The sequence below is a fragment of the Mustelus asterias genome, chromosome 23 (genome assembly GCF_964213995.1).
Source record: "Mustelus asterias chromosome 23, sMusAst1.hap1.1, whole genome shotgun sequence".
Taxonomy (NCBI): Eukaryota; Metazoa; Chordata; class Chondrichthyes; order Carcharhiniformes; family Triakidae; genus Mustelus; species Mustelus asterias.
Genome location: NC_135823.1, coordinates 3214946 through 3231297, shown reverse-complemented (window position 1 = coordinate 3231297; position 16352 = coordinate 3214946). Strand labels below are relative to the sequence as shown.

General features: G+C 44.1%; 1 protein-coding gene across 1 annotated transcript; it reads left to right on the top strand.

Annotated features, from left to right (window-relative positions):
* The first annotated feature begins 346 nt into the window (after positions 1-346).
* LOC144510472 (immunoglobulin gamma-1 heavy chain-like) lies at positions 347-15897 on the top strand. Its single transcript, XM_078239920.1, has 7 exons — positions 347-487; positions 1228-1566; positions 1650-1952; positions 2739-2852; positions 2988-3046; positions 13110-13198; positions 13311-15897. Exons 1-6 carry the CDS (start codon positions 445-447, stop codon positions 13152-13154), a joined length of 903 nt encoding a protein of 300 aa, XP_078096046.1. The 5' UTR covers positions 347-444; the 3' UTR covers positions 13155-13198; positions 13311-15897.
* Positions 15898-16352: the final 455 nt, after the last annotated feature.

Here is a 16352-nt window from a genome sequence, read left to right as displayed (position 1 = left end):
TAGTTTTTGAATTAAGAAGTAAAAAGTATGCAATCAGGCAGATTGTTGTTGGCACTTGTATGTGCTGATACATGACCGCCTTTTGGTCTTTGAAAGATCCGCCTACACTGAGAACACAAGTGATAAAAGCTGTTAAACTGAGTGCTGCACAACTTATCTTTTAGATTAGATTGCAGCCCACGTTTCAGGCGTGCTGAGAAAGAGTTGCCACGCTGTTGCTGTTTGCAGACAGATATGTGCGTGGGCGCTGCACATGGAAACAGGAAGCTCACCGAGACCATTTACATTGTGCTGAATTTTCCAACCAGCTACGTTCTTTTCAGTGCAGCTTCGAGTTTCTGCATTTGGGCATTTCAAAACTTCACATCATCACGCCTCTGGATTTGGATCCATACAGACAAGAGTCAGGTTTGAAGCTCACGCCTGGGACCCGGGCTGCAGACTATGGGCCTCCTGGCTCTCGGTGCCCTCTTCCATCTCCTTCCAGGTGAGAATAGTTTTTTTTTAATGCATGGGAGACAAACCGGCTCAGATTACCGAGAAACGTAGGTATGTGGCAGATCACACTGCTGCATTCTGTAGTAATAGTGCTATGTTTAAGGAATCAATAATGAAAAGCTCAAATAAAATAGAACAAACATTCGCATCTCCTCATCACGATTATACACAAATCATGGAGTTGTTTTCTTCATCCTGAGTTCACCTCTCCCATCAAAAGAACTTCAATTTCTGATGTTCTCACATTATTTTTGTGGAATTTTGCTGGTGAAAAATTCTTCGCTGCATTTCTTGCAATACAAGAGGAACTGAACTTGCAAAAGTATTGCCTCTGAAAATAACTTTCCCCCTACCTCGCTCCTTTTCTTCTCCTTCCATTCTTTCTTTTCTTTTATGTCTCTCGGTCCCTTCTCTCTGTTGCTCTCTCTCTCTGCTCTTTTATCTATCCTTTGATTTCTTTCAAGTCCTTTGTCTTACTTTATGTGTGCTCTCTTAGCTCCAATGCTCTTGCTCTCTTTTTATGTCTCTCCTCTCCTGCCTCTCCAGCTGTCTTATCAGATATTAACCGAAACATTAACTCAGTCCTTTACCCAACGGGAAGTTAGGATTAATTTTCGGATTGGGATCACTAACCTCCCGGCTATAGGAGGAATTCTGTATTTCTCTGTGTCAAAATTTGGATTTTGCTCACAAAAGGGGAATTTCTGCTGATGTGCCCTCTTTTCTCAGTTATTTTCTCCCAGGTGGTGTTCCCGCAAACGCCAGCGGTCCTGACCGTCTCGGCTGGAAGTCGCTTTGAGGTGCATTGCCACACAGGCTGGTTCGCAAGTGCAGTGGTTTACTGGTATAAACAGCGGCACCATGAACATCTGCAGTTTGTTCATATCGTCAGAAAACACATCCCTGGAGACGGGCGATTTTCGGGTGCTGTTAACAGCGATTCGACCGTTTATACTCTGATCATTGAAGATGTTGAGAGAAATGATTCGGGCATTTATTACTGCGCAGCAAGGAAATCTAACGGGATGTCCTTTATATTCGGAAACGGCTCGAAGTTGCTCACGATAGGTAGAAACAAATAAAAATAAGTTAATTTCCTCATTAAAAAGTAGGAATTGATACTGAAAAGTAATTTCATCTTCCCGAACTAGGTCCTCCGACAATATTCCTCTTGGGTCCACCGCCGGCTGAGATTCTGTCCATGGAAACTGTCCCATTGATGTGTTTGGTGAGCGGCGCAACCTCGCTTACTCTTCCTGTCCACTGGAATGTTTCCACAAGGGAGACAGAGGGGAGGACGGATTCTGGAGTAATAGACTCCACCGGGGTGTACAGTATCAGAAGTCAGCTCACAGTCCCCCGAGAAAGCTGCAGCAAGGGGGCTGTTTTTATTTGTTCTGTTCAAACCACCACAGTTGAAAACCTCATAAGCGAGGGGTTCTCATGTCAGCAAGGTAACTATTTGCAAATTCACTTTATGTATTGCTACTGTGAGATCCGTTGTAAGCAATAGTGTATTTAATGTTAAAGGTTGTTCAATTTTTTGACGTGTGGATGCAGGCATCATGCGATCACATAACTGTAAAAGGACTCTGTCACAGGAAGGGACCATTCGGCACATCGTGTCTGCGCCAGCTGCAAACTGAGTTACCATATACATATATATATATATGAATATATATAAATATATAAACATATATATATATTGCCCATTGAGATGAGGGAACTAAATTTTGTATCTCTAATTTTAATGATGATTCAAAGCTGAGTGGGAGGATGAGTTTTAAGCACGGTGGAGATATGCATCAGTGTGATTTAGACAAGTTCAGTGAGTGTGCAACTGCATGGCAAATGCAATATAATGCGGATAAATGAGAGATTATTCATTTTTTTTCGCAAAAGCTAAAGGCAGATTATTCAGATAGATGCAAGTTTACACAGAGACATCCAAGCAATGGGATAGAGCTCGGATCTAGCAAAGAATTGAAACCTTTATTGCCTCCTTCTGTGCAATTGGATACTTTGCCAATAATATTATTCTCTGATTGCATTGTTGTCTCTTAAGTATCGCTCATGAGCCTCCCTGTCTTCCTAACTGTTGCATTGGTGAAAGTTGAAAACGTGGCTTTGAGACATTCAATTTTGAGTTGACGGTTCGTGGGTGTCCTTGAAATTTCGGCATGTGCACGCTGGCCTGAGTAAAACAATTCTTCAAAGTTATTTTTACCCCTCTTCATCAGATCCACTAGAATCCTCCTGCAATTGGCTGCTTTATGGAGGCTCCTTGGTAATGATTGTCCTTCTCATGATATTTGCTGTTATGGCAGGTTGGAACTGCAGGAATCGGCGCTCAGGTAGGAAGTGTCTGCCTACTCTGCTGTTCTGTGCGGCTCAGCATCCCTATATCTTTGCTGACATGTGTTTGTTCCTCTACACAATAATTAACCTGTTCCCCGTGCAAGTTGTAATGCCTTTTTTATATACACTAGGCACCAAGACATCACGCAATGCACAAACGGGTTCGTGGTATTGTGAACAAAATGAAGAGGTAAATGCAAGATTGTCTTTCTTAATATACGTTGTTTAATTGCTCTGACTTTTGAAAACAATGCTTAATATGGATCATGATGGTTACAAAATCTATTAAAAGTTTCATTGTGTTATTTACCATTTTGCTGCAAATGAAAGTAGCTGTAAAATATAGGTATGGAGGATTAATCTCAGGGCGGCACGGTAGCACACTGGTTAGCACTGCTGCTTCACAGCTCCAGGGACCTGGGTTTGATTCCCGGCTTGGGTGACTGTCTGTGTGGAGTTTGCTCATTCTCCTCGTGTCTGCGTGGGTTTCCTCCGGGTGCTCCGGTTTCCTCCCACAGTCCAAAGATGTGCGGGTTAGGTTGATTGGCTATGCTAAAAATTGCCCCTTCGTGTCCTGAGATGTGTACGTTAGAGGGATTAATGGGTAAAATATGTAGGGATATAGGGGTGGGGCCTGGGTGGGATTATGGTCGGTGCTGACTCGATGGGCCGAATGGCCTCTTTCTGTACTGTAGGGTTTCTATGATTCTAAAGTAGATATAATGACAGAATGTCGTTCAAATTAAGCATTATGGGTTTCAAATGGAATTGGATTCTGAGAAAGGTCGCAAAGATTTTACCCATATCCCCGTGTCTACTGAAGACAAACATATAAACATATCAAGTACAAGCAGGAGTATGCTATTAATGAAAAGGGATTGGCAAACACGGTCAAAGAAATTCCCAAGGCCTTTTAAACATATATAAAGAGCAAGAGGTTAGCCAAGAAAATGATTGATCCACTCAAGGATAGTGGAGGGAATATTTGCATAGAGGCAGAGAAAAATGTGCGAGATGCAAAATGAATACTTTGCCTCAGAATTCAACAAATAGAAGGACTTGGTGCATGATGATCCGAGGCACTTTATTTCATTTCGATATAAAACGGAGGAGGTGTTGGGCGTCGTCAAATGCATTACAGTAGATATGTCCCCAGGGCCTGATCGAATCTACCCCAGAATACTGAGGGGGGCAAGGAAGGAAATTGCTGGGGCCTTGACTGAAATCTTTGCATCCTCATTGCCTTCAGGTGAAGTTCCAGAGAAGTGCAGAATAGCCAATGCTGTTCCACTGTTTAAAAAGGTAGGCAGGGAAAATGCAGGAACATACAGGCCGTTGAGCCTTAGGTCAGCAGTGGAGAAATTATTGGAAATGATTCTCAGGGACAGGATTTGCTCACATTTGGAAACAAATGGACTTATTAGTGATATACAGCATGGTTTTGTGAAGAGGACGTGGGGCCATTAACTGGATCCACTTTTTCGAGAAACTGAGAAAGATGAGAGAGTAGGCATAGTCTTTAGATGCTTTATACATGGGCTTCAGTTCAGCCTTTCACAATGTACCTCATGGTAGACTGGGACAAAAGGTGAAGTCACCTGGGATCAGAGGGGAGATCACAAGATGGATACAGAACTGCCTTGGGCATAGAAGACAGAGCGTAGCAGTAAAGTGATCACTTTCCGAATGGAACGCTGTGGTTGACGGTGTTCCAAAGAGATCCTTTCTGGGGTCTTTGATGTTCATAGTGTATACATAAGAACATAATAAATAGGAGCAGGAGTAGGCCATCTAGCCCGTCGAGCCTGCCCCGCCATTTAATAGATCATGGCTGATCAGTGAATCAGTTCCACTTGCCCGACTGCTCCCCATAACCTTAATTCCCCTACCGATCAGAAATCCATCTATCCGTGACTTAAACATATTCAACGACGTAGCCTCCACCACTTCAGTGAGCAGAGGATTCCAGAGATTCACCACCCTCTGAGAGAAGAAGTTCCTCCTCAACCCTGTCCTAAACTGACCCTCCTTTATTTTGAGGCTGTGCCCTCTAGTTCTAGTTTCCTTTCTAACTGGAAAGAATCTCTCCACTTCTACCCTATCCAGCCCCTTCATTATCTTATATGCCTCTATAAGATCACCCCTCAGCCTTCTGAACTCCAACGAGTACAAAACTAATCGAGCACGAGGGGACATAGCTTTAAATTGAGGGGTGAGAGATATAGGACAGATGTTAAAGGTAGGTTCTTTACTCAGAGAGTAGTAAGGGCGTGGAATGCCCTGCCTGCAGCAGTGGTGGACTCATCAACGTTGAGAGCGTTCAAGTGGTTATTGGATAAACATATGGATGATATTGGAATAGTGTAGATTAGAAGGGCTTTAGTTTGGTACCACCGGTCGGCGCAACATCGAGGGCCGAAGGGCCTGTACTGCGCTGAAATGTTCTATGTTCTATTTTCTATAATCTGCTCAATCTCTCCTCATAATCTACACCCCTCATCTCCGGTATCAAACTAAATGATATGGGGGTAGATATAGCTGGTGTGATTAACAGTTTCGCAAATGGCACAAAAATTGATGGAGTGGCGGATAGTGAAGAGGATTGTCTGATGACACAGCAAGATATAGGCCGGTTAGAGACTTGGGCAGAGAAATGGCAGATCGAGTTTGTGAGGTAATGCATTTTGGAACGTCCAATGCAAGTGGAAATAACACACTAAATGATAGCACCCTGAGGAGAATTGAAAGGTAGAGCAATTTGGGCGTATGTGTCCACCAACCACTCAACGTGGCATCTCAGGTGGATAATGTAGTCAAGAAGGAAAACAGCATGCTTGCATTCATCGGTCGGAGCATTGAGCATAAAAAAATGTCATATCATGCTGCAGCTGTACAGAACATTAGCTCGACCTCATTTGAAGTATTGTGCACAATTCTGATCGCAACACTACGAAAACGATGTGGATGCTTTGGAATCAGTGCGGAAGGGATTAACTACGATGTTGCGTGGTCTGGAGGGTATTAGCTATGAAGAGTTTGGATACATTCGGCTTGTTCGACGGATGTTGAGGGGCGACGTGAAGACGTTTACAAGATTATGAGCGACATGGACAGAGTGGATAATCAGATGTTCCTTCCTCGTGTCGAAAAGTAAAGTATTAGGGGCATAGGTTTAAGGTGCGTGAGGAAAACCTTTAGAGGAGATGTGCGAGACAAATGTTTTACACAGAGGTTGGTGAATGTCTGGAACACACTGCCTGGGGCGGTCGTGGGAGGAGGTACGACAGTGTCACTTCAGGGGCATCTAGACCAATACATGAATAGGATGGGAAAGGAAGGACACAGCCTCTGTAAGTGCATACAGTTTTAGTTTAGGCAGGCATCATGATCAGCGCAGTCCTGAAGAGCCGAAAGTCATGTTCCTGTGCTGCATTATTCTTCGTTCCTTTGTCTTTCATATTAGCACTGCCATTCATTGTTATCATTGCTGATCATCCAACTCAATAACCAAATCCGGACATCCCGGCATATTCATTGAACCGCTTGACCTCAATGGCTGAATCTAACTGCGTCTTGAAGACATTCAATGTTTTGATCTCATCTACTTAGCAAGTTCCACACACAACTCTTTGGGTGGAGAAATTTCACGTCATTCTTTCCTAAATGGTTTACCCTGTACGCTCGAACTATGATCCCTTGTCCTGAACACCCACACAATCGGGAACATCTTTCATACATCTACCCTGTCTGGCCTTGTCAGAGATTTACAGTTTTCTATGTGATTTCCCCCTCATTTTTTTGAACTCCGGCGAACACATCCTAACCGACTCAACCTCTCCTCATATGTCAGTCCTGCAAACCTAAGAATCAGTTTAGTGAACAATGTAAACAATGTATGGACTCCCTCCAGAGCAAGAAAATACTTCCTTAGATAAGGAAAACAAAACTGCACACACTATTGTGGCCTCAACAAGATAATATATAATTTCAAAATCGTATCCTTGTTCCACCACTCAAAATCTCTCACTATGAATGCCAATAAAGCATTTGTCTTCTTTATCGCTTGTTGTACATACATGCTTATCTTCAGTGATGATGCGCGTTCCACTCTCAATTTATAGCCATCCAAAATGTAATCCACCCGTCGTTTTTGCGAACAAAGGGAATAACCTCTCATTTATCCGCATTATATTGTATTTGCCATGCAGTTGCACACTCACTGAAATTATCTACATCACACTGATGCATCTATGCACCGTCCTTAAAACTCACCCTCCCACTCAGCTTTGAATAGTCATCAAAGTTAGAGATCCTAAATTTAGTTCCCTGTCTGCCAACCGGTTTTCTATGCACCTCAATATACTTTCCCCAATCTAATGCGCTTTTGTTTTACACGCTAATGTGTTATGTGGGATTTTGTCGAAAGACCTCTGAAAGTCCCCGTTCACAATCAACTCTATTAGTTGCACCCACAAGCATTCCAGAAAAATTGTCAAGCATGACTTCCCTTTCATAATTATATGCCGACTGTGTCCCCCTCCTTCCATTGCTTTCCAAGTGTTTTGAAAATCTTTGGTAATGGATCCTAGAATTTTCCCCGTTACCGACGTCAGGCTGACTGTTTTTTAATTCACTGTTTCCACTCTACAACCTTTTTAAAACAATAATAGGGTTACATTAGCTACACTCTAATTTATAGGAAGTGTTCCAGAGTCTATAAAATCTTCGATGATGATCACCAAAGCGCCCACAATTTCTTGGACCACTTCCGTAAGTAATCTGGAATGGATATTTTCAGGCCCTGGTGATTTATTTGCCTTTAATCCTCTCAACTTACCCAACACTATTTTCTTATGAGTACTTATCTTTCCTCCCTCCCACTAAAGCCTGTACTCTCAATCATTTCCATTAAATTATTTGTGGCCACCTTTGTGAAGGCAGGTAAAAAGTATGTAGTTAGATGGTCGTCTATTACTTTGTTCCCCATTATAAACTCCCGTGTTTCTGGCTGAAAGGAACCTCCATTTCTCCAACAATCTTTCTTTCTTCAAACACCTGTCGACAATTTCACAATGATGTTTTGTATTCCATGCAAACTTCAAATCGTACCCTATTTTCGAAGGGTATTGTCTTCAGGAAGCGTAGTGAAGAACATGTCCATGTCCACATCAAAGAGGACGAAATAGAAAGGGTCGAAAGCTTCAAGTTATTAGTTGGCCCGATCACCAACAACCTGTCTTGATCCCCCATGCCGACGCTATATTTAAGAAAGCCCAACAACGCCTCTACTTTCTCAGAAGACTAAGGGAATTTGGCATGTCAGCTATGGCTCTCACCAACGTTTACAGATGCACCATAGAAAGCACTATTTCTGCTTAAAGCACAGCTCGGTATGGCTCCTGCTCTGTCCAAGGCCGCAAGTAACTACAAAAGATTGTGAATTTAGCCTCCCGTCCATTGATTCCTTCTACACATCCCGCTGACTCAGCAAAGCAGCCAGCATAATTCCTGACCCTACGCACCCGACCATTCTCTCTTCCACCTTCTTCCGTCGGGAAAATGATACAAAAATCTGGGGTCATGTATCAAACGACTCAAGCTTTTTCCCTGCCACCATCAGACGTGTGAATGGACCTACCTTGCATTAAGTTGATCTTTCTCTACACCCCAGCTATGACTGCAACACTATATTCTGCACTCTCTAGTTTTCTTCTCTATGAGCGGTATGTTTTGTCTACATAGCGCGCAAGAAACAGCACTTTTCATTATATATTAATACATGTGACAATAATAAATGAAATCAAATCAAATCAAATTTTCTGCTTCTTTATCGATCCTTCAGACATCTTTTGCCGAAGTCTAAACTGCTGCAAATGCTTAGGGTTTTTTTATTGATCTGGCCAATGTATGTCCGTTTAGTGCATCTAATGCTATCGCTAATTTCACTTGTAAGCTATCGTTTGGCCACCTTTCCCGTTTTACTTTTGCTTCGGACAGGAGCAAACAATTATTGCAAGTCATCTCTTGCACCCTTCGAGTATTTACCATTGCTTTTCCACCTTTAGGGAACATTTCCCAATCCAACATATCCAACCCGAGCCTCATACCTCCGCAGTTTATTTTATTAAGATTGAGGACCCTGGTCCCACAATCATCTTGATGGATAATTCTACCTTATTATAATCGTTCATGCACTGAGGGTCGCAAACAATGAGATTTCCAATGATTTGTTTCTTATTACATAATACCAAGCTAACAATGTCCTGCTCCCGAGTTAATTGCTCAATGTGTTGGCCGACAAAAAAAAATTCGCATGCACTCCAGGAACCCCTTCTCCTCGAGGATATTGTGACTAATTCCATTGTGACGAACTATAACTAAGTGGAAGGATGGTTTGGCAAGTTTGCTGATGACACACAGGTTGGAGGTGTTGTGGATAGTGGAGAGGGACGTCAGCAGTTGCAACGAGACATAGATAAGATGCACGACTGGGCGGAGAAGTGGCAGATGGACTTCGACCCAGATAAGTGTGTGGTGGTTCATTTTGGCAGGTCGAATAGGATGGAAGAATGTACTATTAAGGGTAAGACGCTTGGCAATGTGGAAGAACAGAGGGATCTTGGGGTCCGGGTTCATAGGACGCTCAAAGCAGCGTCGCAGGTGGAGGCTGTGCTTAAGAAGACGTTTGGAATACTGGCCTTCATCAATAGAGGAATTGAGTTTAGAAATCGGGAGATAATGCTGCAGCTGTACAGGACCCTGGTCAGACCCCACCTGGAGTACTGTGCCCAGTTCTGGTCGCCTCATTACAGAAAGGATGTGAAAGCCATGGAACGGGTGCAGCGGAGATTTACGAGGATGTTGCCGGGATTAAGTGGTATGCCTTATGAGGATAGGTTGAGAGAGCTCGGTCAATTCCCTTGGAGAGGCGAAGGATGAGAGGTGATCTGATAAGGTGTATAAGATGTTGAGAGGTATTGATAGAGTGGATTCTCAGAGGCGTTTACGCAGGGCTGAAATGGTTGTCACGAGAGGCCACAGGTTTAAGGTGCTGGGGAGTAGGTATAGAGGAGATGTTAGGGGTAATCTTTTCACTCAGAGGGTGGTGGGTGTGTGGAATCGGCTGCCGGTAGTGATGGTGGAAGCGGATTCGATTGAGTCTTTTAAGAGACTTTTGGATAGGTTCATGGAGGTTAGGAAGACAGAGGGTTATAGATGAGCCTAGAAGATAAGGAAATTCTTCGGCACAACTTGTGGGCCGAAGAACCTGTTTGTGCTGTAGCTTTTCTATGTTTCTATGTCTATGTTTCTAATTCACGATAGATGGTACGATTGCAGAGCCGTTAGCAATGTTGCCTGCCAGATCCAGGGACCTGGGTACAATTCTGTGTTTGGGTGATTGTCGGGAATTTGCACATTCACCTCATGTCTGTGTACGTTTCCTTCAGGTGATGCAGATTACTGTCATAGTCCAAGGATATGCAGGTTAATGTGATTTCCAAGGCTAAATTGCACCTTACTACCTATAGATGTATTGGTTCGGGAGATTGGCATGATGAATATGTGGGGTTACAGGGATAGGGTGGGCCTGGGAACGATACTCTGTCATAGAGTCGGTGCTGACCCGATCAGCACAGATGGCCGCTTTGTGCACTGCAGGGATACTATGACACTAAGAATTCGATTTGCTCAATATATATACAGATTAACATCGCTCCTAGGCATTCTTGGGGAAAAGTACCGAAGGAAAGTGGAGGATTTTCAAGGAATGTTTGTCTGGAGCTCTGCATGACAACGTTCCGATGAGACAGGGGGGTGTTGGTAGGGTACGGGAACCGTGGTGCACGAAGGTTGTGATGAACCTGGTGAATAAGAAAAGAGAGGCGTACAGAAGGTTCAGGGAGCTAGGAGGTGTTAAGGATTTAGAGGAGTATACGGGATGTAGGAAGGAGCTTAAGAAGGAAATTAGGAGAGCGAGAAGGGGTCATGAGAAGGCCTTGGCGGGTAAGATTAAGGAGAATCCCAAGGCTTTCTACAAATATGTCAAGAGTAAAAGGATGAGATGTGAAGGCATAGGACCCTTAAAAGGTGAAGGGGGAAAAGTTTGTGCGGAACCGTTAGAAATGGCGGAGGTGCTTAATGAATACTTTACCTCGGTATTCACGGTGGAAAGGGATCTGGGTGGTTGTACTGCTGGTTTGCGGTGGACAGAAAGGATCGAGCATGTGGACATAAAGAAAGAGGATGTGTTGGAACTATTGAATGGCATCAAGGTTGGTAAGTCGCCGGGATCGGATGGGATGTACCCCAGGTTACTGTGGGAGGCGAGGGAGGAGATTGCGGAGCCTTTGGCGATGATCTTTGCATCGTCGATGGAGACGGGAGAGGTTCCGGAGGATTGGAGGATTGCAGATGTGGTCCCTATATTCAAGAAAGGGAACAGGGACAGCCCGGGAAATTACCGACCGGTGAGTCTAACCTCAGTGGTTGGTAAGTTGATGGAGAGGATCCTGAGAGACAGGATTTATGATCATCTAGAGAAGTTTAGTATGATCAAAAGTAGTCAGCACGGCTTTGTCAAGGGCAGGTCGTGCCTTACGAGCCTGGTTGAGTTCTTTGAAAATGTGACCAAACACATTGACGAAGGAAGAGCGGTGGATGTGGTCTATATGGACTTCAGCAAGGCGTTCGATAAGGTCCCCCATGCAAGACTTCTTGAGAAAGTGAGAGGGCATGGGATCCAAGGGGCTGTTGCCTTGTGGATCCAGAACTGGCTTGCCTGCAGAAGGCAGAGAGTGGCTGTGGAGGGGTCTTTCTCTGCATGGAGGTCAGTGACCAGTGGAGTGCCCCAGGGATCTGTTCTGGGACCCTTGCTGTTTGTCATTTTCATAAATGACCTGGATGAGGAAGTGGAGGGATGGGTTGGTAAGTTTGCTGACGACACCAAGGTAGGTGGTGTTGTGGATAGTTTGGAGGGATGTCAGAAGTTGCAGCGAGACATAGATAGAATGCAAGACTGGGCGGAGAAGTGGCAGATGGACTTCAACCCGGATAAGTGTGTGGTGATCCATTTTGGCAGATCCAATGGGATGAAGCAGTAGTATAATATGAAGGGTACCATTCTTAGCAGTGTAGAGGATCAGAAGGACCTTGGGGTCCGGGTCCATAGGACTCTTAAATCGGCCTCGCAGGTGGAGGATGCGGTCAAGAAGGCGTACGGCGTACTGGCCTTCATTAATCGAGGGATTGAGTTTAGGAGTCGGGAGATAATGCTGCAGCTTTATAGGACCCTGGTTAGACCCCACTTGGAGTACTGCGCCCAGTTCTGGTCACCTCATTACAGGAAAGATGTTGAAGCCATTGAAAGGGTGCAGAGGAGATTTACAAGGATGTTGCCTGGATTGGGGGGCATGCCTTATGAGGATAGGTTGAGGGAGCTTGGTCTCTTCTCCCTGGAGAGACGAAGGATGAGAGGTGACCTGATAGAGGTTTACAAGATGTTGAGAGGTCTAGATAGGGTAGACTCTCAGAGGCTATTTCCAAGGGCTGAAATGGTTGCTACGAGAGGACACAGGTTTAAGGTGCTGGGGGGTAGGTACAGAGGAGATGTCAGGGGTAAGTTTTTCACTCAGAGGGTGGTGGGTGAGTGGAATCGGCTGACGTCGGTGGTGGTGGAGGCAAACTCGTTGGGGTCTTTTAAGAGACTTCTGGATGAGTACATGGGATTTAATGGGATTGAGGGCTATAGATAGGCCTAGAGGTGGGGATGTGATCGGCGCAACTTGTGGGCCGAAGGGCCTGTTTGTGCTGTGGCTTTCTATGTTCTATGTTCTATGTTCTAATTACACATGTCACTTTATCTCGTGTATCTCTAATTTCCTGTTTTAAGCCATTGCAAAAAATCATCGCTACTTGTGGGGAGTCTATATGCAACCACCACAAATGCCATAATCTATGTTGTTTCAAATCTCTGACTCGGTGAAAGGAAAGAAGCTGCTTGCACTGATGCAGACGTCAATTTCAAGTGATAAAACATTCCAATTAGATGCAGCATTGTAGAAACAATATAAAGTATTAGAATAGGACTGGAGGTCCTAGCAGAGATTTGAACGTTTAGTTTGAATTGGACACCATTGTGATATTTGGGCCAGCTTTGATCCTACTAAATGGGGGATTTTGGCTCAAGGGTTGAATGTCCAAGTACCCCTTTCTGCGTTAGAATGTTGATAACTGGTTTCTGCTTTCTCTCACAGACTCTTTACGCTCACTTGGACTTCACTGAGGCCTCGACACTTTGATGGGAAGAACAAGATCCAGATGAATTAGGATATGACAGATTGAAGTACATTGCCATTTTTGTATATAATTATCTTTCGTAAGTCAGTAACAAGCATTGTTCACTCATAATTTCTTCAGTATTTCCTCGGTTCTATGCAGTGTTCTTTTGTTTGTAGACTCATTGACATGGATGTAGAAATTTAATTTGGAAGACAGAAGAGCGCTTGAAGATCTGAAGGTGCAAGCTTTTCCATGAGATAGTGCATATTCTCCATTTTGAAATGTTTAATTGTCATTAACGAATGACCCCGAAGGGGGATTTTACAATATAGTAGCTATTGAGCACCTGCTGTGGATTCGGCATCCTTGTTGCAATTATCATCCTCGTTAGTAATATCATCTGTCAAAGTGTGTTGGCATTGCTGAGATGCCAGCAATGCAAATTTCTAGTTGGTAATTGCTGCAAAGAAAGTGACGGCAGTTACCCCATTGAAGCTTTTGTGGTGCAGGTTCAGCCAAAGTGTCAGTAATGGGGAGTCCTCGATCATTGAATCAGCAACATTCATCAGACGTCAATGCATTTCACAGATACGATAGTTTGTAATGAAGAGATGCAATTCCTGCTAGCTATGGTGTTATAACTGGTACTATTGCGGCTCTGGCATCATTCAATCACCTGACAATCAGCAGGGCATTATATAGGTGGCAAACATCCCAGCCGCTGTGCTGATCATAGAGATGGGGTTGGGGTACATACGTGGGTTAGGATTTAAATTCAGAGAGAGCGAGCCAAATCAAGTGACTTAATTTGTCTTTGGAATTGTTCTTGTTGTTTCGTTGTTGGAGCAGTGCTCATCCAGTTAAATGGTGATTATTCCAACACACTCCTGCCTTTCACTTTTCAGATTGTATGTAGATTGTCCTTTAGGATTCAGGAGTTGATTTACGAGGTATAATATTTCCAGCCTCTGTCCTGTTTTACTGTATCTATTTTGGCCAGAGCATTTATGACACATATAGGTTCCTGTCGATGAAAGCCCCCGGGGTCTCAGCAATTAAGCATTCAAGGACGGAAACCTGTGTCAATGTCAAGCAGTGATTGGTAGCAGTGTTATATTTGAGGTGTTCATTGCATTTCAGCGGTGCAAATGTTTATTGGATTATCCAGCCGTGGTCAGATTGTTGTCCACTTGTTGCAGCGTGCTGAAAAGGAGTGTGTAATTTATCCAGTTATGAAGGACACCTCTCCACCTCTGGCATTATAATGAAAGAAAGGTAATTGACCCAGCATCTGGATATGATTAGGCTGAGGTAAGGGCCCCAGTTGAGCTAGCTGGGCGCGTTGGGAGGTAATGTCCTCGTGGACTTGTCACTGGACTTGCAATGTTAGCAATTCACCAATGATCCTTAGACAGCACCTTCCAAACACACGATCACTTCCATCTGCAAGGACAAGAGCAGCAGATAAATGGGAACCTCACCACCTGCAAGTTCACCTCCTAGCCACTCACCATCCTGACTTGCAAATAAATCGCCCTTCCTTTGCAGTCGCTCAGTCAAAACCCTGGAATTACATCCCTAACGGCATTGTGGGTCAACCCACAGTACACGGACAGCAGCGATTCAAGAAGGCAGCTCACCAGCACCTTCTCAAGTCCAACTATTGATGGGCAATAAATGCTGGCCAGCCAGCGACGCCCACGTCCCACGATTGAATGTAAGTAAACCCAGCATAATTATCTGGGAAAATTGTACCTAATTCAGGAACTGCGTGCTGTTTATTTAAACGGATAACATAGAATAATAGCAATTTTATGTGACAGAACAAAGACGTTCGGTTCAAAGTTACTTCTGTGCTTATTGACAAAGCGTTACTCGGCTTCATAGAAACATAGAAACATAGAAGATAGGAGATGGAGGCGGCCATTTGGGCGTTTGAGCCCACTTTGCCATTCATTACGATCATGACTGATAGTTCAACTCAATAGCCTAATCCTGCTTCTCCCCATATTCCTTTGATCCCATTCACCCCAAGTGCTACATCTAGCGGCCTTTTGAATGCATTCAACATTTTCGCATCAGCTAATTCCTGTGGTAATGAGTTCAACAGGCCTATCACTGTTGAACAAATGTCTCCTCACCTTCATCCTAAATGGTCTATCCCGAGTTCTCTGACCCCTGGTTCTGGGCAGCTTCCCTGCATCAACCGTGTTGTGATTTTGTACGTCTCGATGAGACCCCCCCTCAGTCGTTTGAACTCCAGCGAAAACAATCCTAACCTAGACAATCTCTCCCCATACATCAGTCCGGCCATATCCGGAATCAGCCTGGTAAACTCTTGCAGCAGTCCCTTGAGAGCAAGAACATCCTTTCTCAGAAAAGGAGACCAAAACTGCATACAGTATGCTAGGTATGACCTCACCAAGGCCACAATCATCCCAGATTCGTCAATCGGGAGTACTGATTCCATGTTTGTTCAAGAATACATCCAAGTATTTTCCAAATGTGGTGAGATTTCCTGCCTCAACTATTTATTCAGGCAATGGAGTCCTGCATCCCTAGCTCTCTCTAAGCGTATGTCGTCCCGCCACTTTGCTCATTCTTCCAGCAATTAATTGAAGTTTGTGCTCGCTGTATTTGATCCGACTGGCAAAATAAGCATGTTGTCTTCATTTATACCATGTCGGCACGTCATAACTTTGTACATGTCAACTAAATGAGCCGTCAGTCTCCTCAGATCCAAGTAAATCTTAACCCCTCCTTTTCAATGTTTCCTGATAGTCATTTCCATCTGTCCTGGCAGCGACCAAACTATCACTCAATGATTCTATGACCCTCTTTGACTCCATGACTCTGTAACCTTGGGAATCGTCTTTGCACTCTCCGCAATTTTAACGTAAGAGCATACAAAATAATGTCAGGGCACAAATCGAGCCCCTGGAGCCTCTGTCATAGGCAGTAACGTCATGATCTACCTCATGTAAATTCACGTTTCTGCCTGGCCTCCATAATCCATTACTCCACCGTCAATCAAAAGCCTCTCTAATCCTGTGTTCCATCTAATCCATAATCTTAGCTCCGCGCTTCAGTGGGGGTGGTGAGAACTAAAAGCAGCGAGACAGTTTTTGTTTCCATCATGCTTTATGCACTTCTCACATGACCTCTTTAAATTTTGTTCTGCAACTCGCCTCAAAAGGAAAACACGCCATCTGGATTCT